The 9,400-nt window shown below is 34.2% G+C and overlaps 1 protein-coding gene across 1 annotated transcript in view; it reads right to left on the bottom strand.

Annotated features, from left to right (window-relative positions):
* The window catches only part of LOC105307800 (prolyl 3-hydroxylase 2), a 36,114-nt gene extending 34,253 nt beyond the window's left edge, over nucleotides 1-1,861 (bottom strand). Inside the window, exon 1 of the mRNA XM_011383417.1 lies at nucleotides 1,786-1,861. Within this exon, the coding sequence (XP_011381719.1) occupies nucleotides 1,786-1,861 (76 nt within the window). The remainder of the gene's footprint in view (nucleotides 1-1,785) is intronic.
* Between the last annotated feature and the right edge of the window lie 7,539 nt (nucleotides 1,862-9,400).

Below are 9,400 nucleotides of genomic sequence, written 5' to 3'. Positions count from 1 at the left end.
AGGTTAATAAATAGTACTCCTAAAATGTTATGTAGGTTTTTTGGCTTTAGTGAGAATAGATACATGTGCTTTGTTTCAAGTTCATTCCTTTCCTCCACTTTTCTAAACTATCTGTGTTTTCTAGAAAATTAAAGCTATGTGCTTCTGGGTTTTCTGTTTCTGTTTGTTTGTTTGTTTTGTCTTTTTTTTTTATGATTAATCAAAAGAAAAAGCTGCCAATGCTGTGCAACCTCTAATGCATATTTTTAACATTTTTGTCCTTTATTTTCTCTTCATTTCTTTTTGTTCCCTTTACCTTTAATCCTGACAATGGGAGTATAAACAAAGCTATGACTTTCCAAAGGATGGGATTTGGTATATCTCCCGCTCCATCAAATTTGCTACCAGACTTTAGAATGTGAAGAATACAAAGTTAAAAGGAATAAGTTATTCTACCACATGAGAGATGCTAAATAGAGCACATAAAATGTTCTACCACACTCCTTTGACTGAGGTATTTGATTCCAAATTTACAACTTTGGTTCTCATTAATGCAAAAGGAAGAATTTTTAATAACCACTACATAGACACTATAAATCTTCTCTTAAACCACTTAATACACTGCTCTCCACGTAACATGCAGTGTTGCATTTTTTTAAAAACAAATTGGAATTAAATTTACTCAATTTAAGACATTTTACCCTATGCATTAGTTATGGAGAATATCTGTGGGCAGATCTATCTACGCCACATCAGAAAAATGAACATTTACATTAATAGTCTTTTCCATGCTAAATCTAAATTATGTCCAATCTATTTTAAAGCATAAAGAAATAAAAACTCATTGTTATTAAATAAGTAAATATAAAATCATGGAATGGCATATAAAATCCAACTGAGTATGCTTTTGATAATCTGGCCACTCAAGTATTAGATCTAGAAAGACGCTGAAAGATCTAGAAAGATCTAGAAAGAATTAGAAGGTTCCCAAGTCCCCAGCCACTGCTATCTCGTGATATATAAAGTTTAGCTCTCACCGCAGAAAACATAAACTGCCCTATTTCAAGACCTAACATGCTTAAATTTGCCTAATAATAGTAAAACATTCTCTTTTCCCCTTGAATTTACATATGCTTAGCTACTGGTCTTCCTGTCACTAAATCTTGTCTGAAATCAGCTTTCTCTGCCACTTTTACCTTTGTTCTCAATTCTGTGCTTCCAGAATTATTCTGTCAGTCAAAATCACTAATTTTGGACCTCGTTTCTCAATTTCTCAAATACTGACACAGATAAATATGAATTTTTTGGACAGCAATATAGTAACAAGTATGTAGAAAAAGAATAGCTTCTAAATTGGATGTCTAAATTGATCAAGTGAACCTGGAAAAAGTCATTTAAGCATTTGAGCCTCAGTTCTCCTTTAAGAAAAATGCCCATAAAATCCCCATACCACTACCTACTACATAGGATTTTGGAAGGATTTAATTGTGTAACATATACAAATGTTCTTTGGAAATCACTAAAACCTTAATAAAATAAACAATAGAATACAACTTATAAATCAGATATTAGTTTCAAGGATGTAAATATGTTCTCATTAATGATGAGTACAGTCTATAACTCTCACAGAATCATAATTTATGAGAATATAGTATGGTTCTTGGGGTTGGTGGAAACTGCCTCCAGTTAAAAGTCAAACTATACATTATAAACGAAACAGATTAGCACTGATATACTCTGGTTCTATAGCACCAGCCACTAAAGTTCACAGAACATAAATCAATTTTATGTTTTTTACTTTCCTACCTTGATGTTTTTTCAGGTGATTCCACTGACCTAGAGATCCTTTGTCACCTGGTCTTTTCTTACTGGAATCTGACATATTCTATAAGGCTGAACTTAAATTCTCTAAGAGATCATCTCTTCCTCAACCCTATGTCTATAGTTAAGTACTATAATAACACCTTATTCCTGTTCCTCTACTGTACTTGCATACGCTGCTGCACGTCTTTTACACACAAATCAAAAGGTATACTACATGTGAATATGCTTCGTCAGCTATACTATAATAAAAGGATACAAGTTTAACAACATCTCGGGAGTCATTATCCCCATTGAGAGCTTCCAGTACTGATGATCATCAATGAATGTGATTCAGTAGCTCTTGAAAATTTGACCACATTGGTTTTTTTTTTGCTTATTTGGTGCTATCCCCATTTATTACCCACTAGGGAACATAATACCATCATCTCCAATATAAGTATCAAGAGATTTCATGACTTAAAGTTAAACCATAAAACTTATTCATGAACTAGCCAAGGCTTTTAAATTATCGTAAACCAGTTCAGGAAACTAGAATTGGTTGCCAAAGTCTATAAAACGGGCAATTATTTTAACTGGAAGCTTGATATCTTTGTACTCCATTTTAGAAATTAGATACACACAGCTAAAGTGGTAGGAAAAGTCCAGGTGAACATGCGTATGTTACATATAATGCTGTATTATTGTATGGAGGTTATTACAAGACCTTGTAAGTACTCGGTTTCAGCTAAGGAAGGATCTACCCACTACTCCATTAAAACAAACAAAAGGCAAACTGCATTTAAAGGCTCCAAACTGGATTTCCCTTAAGACCAAAATAAAACAAACCACAGGAGAGGATAACTAATGTGAAGTTAACTCTATGCCTTAGAAAAATAAATTGTAAAATAAAGAACTGAGGAAAATGAAATGATCTGACAAGATGGTACTACAGTTTTAAGGAATTCTACTGCTCCACTGAGCCTTCAAGAAGCACTGGATCATTTTATCTCAGTCTGTGAAGAACTAACACAAACATTTTCTTCTGGCAGCCCAGAAGCACAACTGTATGTGACAGTCATGTTGCATGGGGGGCGGGTGGCGGGGGACACTGATTAAATCAACACCTTGCTGGTATTCAGGAGTTACTCTGTCCACTGGTGAGTGAATGAGATTCTTCTGACATGCAAATGCTTTTCCATAGCTAGTAATAAAGGAACATTTCAAAAGTACTTAGAAAACTTCAGTAGCTATCCATTGACCACAAAAGAGATTCCAGAAATTATGCGTCATGACATTCAAGAACCTCTAGGATTCTTTGGCCCCCAACCCTATCTTTCTAGCATAACTTCCTCAAGTCTTCATGCAAAACTTTTCCCAGAAAAGTTTTAAGAGAATTTCTAGAAGTTTTCTCATATACCATCCTCTTATTCAAGAAAATAGACATAGGCCCAGTACTATACTAATACCAAAACTCTTTATTTCACTTCTTCAGAAAAAATTTTTTTTTGCACTGAATCTGAGCCAGACACCATGATAGTCAATTAGAATACACACATGGCTAGAATAAAAACCTCACTTTCTAGGTGTTTATAGTCTCATCAAAGGAGACAAGTCTCAAGAAAATAAATCTTTAATGAAAATGATTTTAGGTTGTGCTAAAAGCATTGAAGAAATAAATGAGCAAACAATAATGTAAGATCTCTCTGGGGTTGGAATGGAAGCAGAACTCCTTTAGATAAATTAAATAAAGTCTCTCTGCAATGGGAGTTTTGAACTGGGATCTAAATTGTGAGAAGGCAGTCATGATAAGAACAGGAGAACTAGTGTTACAGCCAAAAAAAAAAAAAAAATAGTTCAAATCAAAGGAAGAACCCTAAGTGGGAAAAGTATTGACATGTTTTAAAAGCAGAGCGAAGACTAAAGAGAGAGATTTGAGAAGTTGCAGAAGGACTGATCACTTGTAGGCGAGGTAAAGAGTTTGAATGTTACTTTAAGAGAAAACCATTAAAGAATTTTAAACATTATTCGATATGCATTTTTAAATGATAATTCAGACTGCTATGTAGAGAATAGATCTTTGGTAGCAGACAGGAGAACACAGCAGTAATCCAGGTCAGAGATAATGCTATTTGCAAAGTGAAAACAGGACAGCATAGGTCAGTCCCCATTCTATTTTTCTCCCTCTCTCTTCCATTCCTTTCTTTTTCTTTCCATTTTGCCCGTCCCTGTCTATCGCAACATTTTTTCAACTCACAAGGTGAACACATAGCACAAAAGAAAACTATCTAAAATTTCCAAACATATTTTAGAGAAAATATAAAAGTTTCCTCTCTTCTGAATTGGAGGAAATAGGAAGCCCAAATATTTCGAATAAGAAATTTAAAACAGACTGTAAGACATATGCAAGAAAGGAAAAAGATTAATTTTAAAGCACAATAAAACATGTAAATAATACTATGTACTTCTGAAATAGAATATTTAGGATCACACTCTATCTTCTGAAGACTTTTTATACACTCAGGGTAAAATGTCAAGCCTAAAATAAGTAATTTCCATTCTTCTACTCAAACATCAACATTTCAATAAAGAAGGGAATTCTATCTCTAGTTTCATCACTCTAACTTTGGGAATTCATCCCATATTATGCATTACTTTTGGATGAAGCGCTATAATTTTTGCCTTGGCTCTTTATTTAAAGTTCACAACATAGCAATTTCGGAGAATTTTTAACTCCATTAGACATTTCTTACCAATTGACAGACATGTAAGTACACACTGAAGACATCCTATTTCTGAGCAACAGCAAAATTTCTAAGTCCTAGTAAGTAGTATATACACACTGGCTGAAGAGAAAGAAGACACCAGGTTACAGTATGTAGCTAGCGTCTCCAAATTTACCTCAAAGTTTTGCCAAACCAAAGTTACTTTCTTCCACAAAACCAAACAAGTAAATAAGTTATTTAAATAATTTAAAATAAAATTAAACAACCTATTATAGGAATACTCTTAAAATAAAGACCCATCAAATTTTGAAACAAAAATTGGAAGCAGTTTGAATTACTAGGTTAAACTAAATCCTCTAAATGACAGCTTTTCAAATGTAAAAACCAGGCTGTTTGATAAGAATTCAATGTTACTTAAGGAGGTTTCTAAACATTTCCATATAATGGAGTAAGATTTTTAAAGTGGCAAAAAATAGCCATATTAACTTTGCATTCTTATTTCACAGTTGCTGGTGATAGTACTCTTTTACATTGTTAATATAACTTGCAAAAAAGATGTGTATTATGCTAATAACATGTATTATGTTAATAATTCAACTATAGAAAATAACTTTCTCTTGACAAAACTATAAAATTAATTTTATTATACATAGAAGACTAAATTATTTATATACTGTTATCTTTTTTGCCTTAACTATTAAAAAGCTTAGAATTACATTTTATTTTTTACTGAAGCTGATATAGTTCTCTTTTTTCTTTGAGGTTTGTTGTTGTTGTTGCTGTTATTTATTTCCATTTCAAAAACTCTAATTATACAAATAATGGTTTTAGCAAGGTAACTCAAAGTCCTTTTGGACATAGAAAAGGTACAATTTTTTTCAAAAATAAATCCCTATAGCAAGGGAAATTACTAGTAATAAAATTCTTTCCCACATTTCAATGTAGAGAATTTAGAAATTTTTAGCTTCAAAGAACACATATTAATTCACCAGTTAGGTGTTCATGCTAATGTAGAAAATAAACTTATCTTTTCATTTATGGAATATTATTCTAAAATGTAGTCATGGTTATAAGTAAATATTTATAGTTTTCAAAATGCTATTTGGTAAGGATTAGATGGGAAATGATGCTGCTAACGAGTAACATTTTCTCTGTGGAATAAGTGGGAAAGGAAAAGTATCTTTTAAAGCACTTTCTTTTGCCAAACTGCTTATGTTCTTTTCTCGAATTGTTTATGGTCCTGGGCCTGATTAATGTCCTCCTGTTTTTTCTAAACACTCTAGTGAGGTTTTAACCTGATGTTTATAACTTAGTGCTAAACACTGATGGTGAATCACCACTGTCAAATGAAGTTACCCTTATAAGCTCAGTGGAATAAGATTCTATCAGCTAAGTTTGTTAGATTTCTTATCTAAATAAAAACCATCTTGCAGGGTAAGGAAAACACTAAAGTGAAGAAGCAGAACTTTCAAACATGCTGTTTCAGATTAGAGACTATTTAAAACAAAACGTCCCTGAAGTTTTTTTGGAAAAAAAAAAAAAACAAAAAAAACTCAAGATATTAGCCCAAAAATAAGTGCGTGCTTAATTGGATGAAATCCCTCAAGCCATCTGTGTATTGTCTAATGCCTTAACAAAAGAACAGCCAAGACATAAATGCCTGCTGGGTAAGGGGACAGAGTATTATCTTAGCAGCGGAATGTGGATAAGTCATATCTGCCATGGATCAAATGAAAGTAGTGTGTGTGGTTTATTGGTATGTTACTATTGTTTTGGGTTCTAACCATTAGGACAGGGTAAGAATGAACAACTGGGCAGACATCTTAACCTCCGTGTCAGAGGATGACTAATGGTTACGGAAAAGAAGGCTTGAGCCAAGACCTGTCTGACATTTGCTTCCTGCTACTGTTTTTGGAATCACAGTTTTAATCCTCTTCGAAAATGTCTTTAGAAGGTAAAAGTCACTCATTTCATACTCCAGTTTTGCCAATGTCCCATGACAACTACAGTAATCATCACTCTAACTTGTAAAAAATCTTATTCGTGTCTGATTTTGAAAAAAAATAAATAGAAATCCAGTGTCCCTCTTTGCAAGCTCAGAACTGTACTCCTCTCCTTCGTAACCCCCATACTGGTGAGTACGATCTTGTCTGTGAGGTTGTTAATTAGAATTTACCCTGGTATACTGCTGAATAGTTTGCAAAGCACTTCATAGCACCATGAATAGAAATGGTCATTAATTCAGTGTCTACTCAATCTCTATTATGAAATTCTTCTAAAAGCTGGAAGATGAACCCCTACCTCACCTTGGGCCCAGTACAGAAGTAGTTGATCATTATGTACAAGGGCACATGAGGATGCAAACAATGAGCAAAAGCACCATGAAGAAGCTAGTGCTGGGGCAGACTGAGTTGCCCTTAATGAACTTCATGGTACAAAAACAAATCTTGTTGTTCTAATCATCACTCATGCTTTGCTTCTGCCTGGTTTTCATTATGATAAATGGACATAAATGTTGTCTTTCCCTAGTGACTCAATAAAAAAGATCTATCTGGCCATCACTTCCTTAGAGCCAACAGTCAGCTCCTTAACTGCCACTACCAGAATTACGTGTCTGCAGCCATCAGCAGCCACATCACATTTTTTTCTCTCACACTGTACAAAGTTGCAATCATTTGAATATGTCGAATATCATTGCAAAATGACAATTAACTGTGGATTTGGGCTTTCTGGTTTAAGATATCCTTTAAAAAGCAGCACCAAAGAAATAGCTTAACATACACCTAGCACTGATTTTTCTGTTCTTGAGAATATGAAAAAGAATTCGAAACTTTTTTATGTTTCTGCAACATTGTTTTGTGAAATAACAAAGTGACAGACTTGAAAAGCTTGTCATAGGCAAGAAGTAGTGGGAAGCAAGAGGACTGAGAATCAAAGTGTGGGTTTATTTCCTATTTCTCTCATAAGTATTCATGTTTCCTGAGTGGGTTGCAGATAGAGGCAAATGGCTCAGGAGAAAGATATAATAAAATGAGCCTTGCCTTTTTAAAAATTATAACAATGCTAGGCTAAATTTGGAGATAGCTTGGCCAAATTGATGATTTAGGGAGGGCTTTAGGGTTTAGTGAACATATAAAAAAATGTCATTACTATTTCTAACGTCTCCCTTCCATTTTGGTCTCCCATCTTCTGTTTATGAAACAAATTTAACATTCCACTCAAACCACTCCATTGTAAGAAATATAAGAAAAGCAAATGAGCAAATTAAAAGCTTTTCCACTTGTACTTCTTTTGGTATAAATATGCCATATTGCTCTGTGAAATATAAACTCCCTCTTGCTCTTATAAGGGTGGGGAAATTTACTTTCAAAACATTCATTTCAGCTTATGTAAATGAATGTACCATGGCTACAAATCAAAGGGAGTTTTGCTCTAAAGACCCTCTTAGAGGGGACTTAAAGAAGAGACTAAGGTCTCTTTAGGGGTTTAGCCCATCAAGCTGATTCATAGGTGCTCCTAACCTGTCAGGCCACATGTTGTTATTAAAGAGGTAGTTTTGATAACAAGTTATTTCAATATTTCATAAGATCCTCTGATATCACACCTGCGCTTTTTAAGCATTCAGCCACAGCGATAACTGTCAGGCTGTATTGTAAATTAAATATCCCTGCCATATACATACAGGTTAAATATAAACTCAAACATTTTCTCTGTGTTTTAGCCAACAGACTGTACTGGAAAGAAATGCCAGGCCATCCGAATTTGAGAGGAGGTTAAAGCTTGGAGAAAATCCACTTACTGAACATATTGGTAGCATCAATTCTTTTGTCATTTTTGTGGCACTTCAAATGATCTCATGAATACTAACTTCTATTAACCATAGGTAACCAGAGCAAGAAATGCCCTTTAAATCATATAGTACCACTGCTTCGTTTACAGGCGGAGGACAGATTTGCACAGAGAATTAGTGGCAAGACTCAGGTTAGAATCTACATAACTTATTAAAACATTTACAAACTTACATCTGGGATTTCAATCCCTGTTATTTCAAAGTGATGATGAGTTCCTGCATATCTGGTCCATGTAACAAGTGTATGCTGATCACTTCTGTCACAGAAAGAATTGTGATAGTTGCTCTCTGAGGATATAAAGTATTTGCGATATAGTCCTTGACCTTTTATTAAATATAGCCCAGTATGGTAAGGAGATAGGCACAGACTATTAATATCAAGAATTAAGGTTCTATAGGATTAGAAGGCAGAGTGAGTGAGTAATAGGCAACATAGTGCTATAGAAGTTGAGAGAAATTTGAAATCACAGTAACCCGGAAAGTTCAGGAGAGGCCTTATTGAGAAAGTAGGACTGAGGCTGGGTTGTATAAATAACAGAAAACATGTAGATGTCTCAGATGCAAAACAGTGTGAGAAGGGAGAGATAAGAACGACTCAAGATGTTTTTATAGAATAGCAATGACTGACCTGACTCACTTGAAAGGTCTAAATTGCAGAATAATGGAAAACAATGTTCAATGGGGATGGATTATGGAGATCGTTGATCACCACACTGAGGTGTTTTGATTTTATTCTTGGAAAAAGAGAAACAGATGAATCTATGTGTGCATGTATGTAAGTGTGGTCATAAAAATCCCCGCTGCCTCATTCCAAAAAGGATTTGAAAACTAAAAAATACAATATTTGAGGTAACTATGAAGAGCTTTTTTTTTTTCCCTAGCAATTTTGGGTTCACAGCAAAAATGAGAGGAAAGAACAGAGATTTCCAATATGCCTCCTGCCCCTACATAGTCACAGCTTCTCAGATTGCCAACACGCCCAACCAGAATGGTTCATTTGTTACAACTACAGAACTTACATTGACATGTCATAATCATCCAAAGT

The sequence above is a fragment of the Pteropus vampyrus genome, unplaced genomic scaffold (genome assembly GCF_000151845.1).
Source record: "Pteropus vampyrus isolate Shadow unplaced genomic scaffold, Pvam_2.0 Scaffold14, whole genome shotgun sequence".
Classification (NCBI taxonomy): Eukaryota; Metazoa; Chordata; class Mammalia; order Chiroptera; family Pteropodidae; genus Pteropus; species Pteropus vampyrus.
Note: the sequence above shows the minus strand (reverse complement) of the source record. Positions and strands in the feature narration are given on the sequence as shown.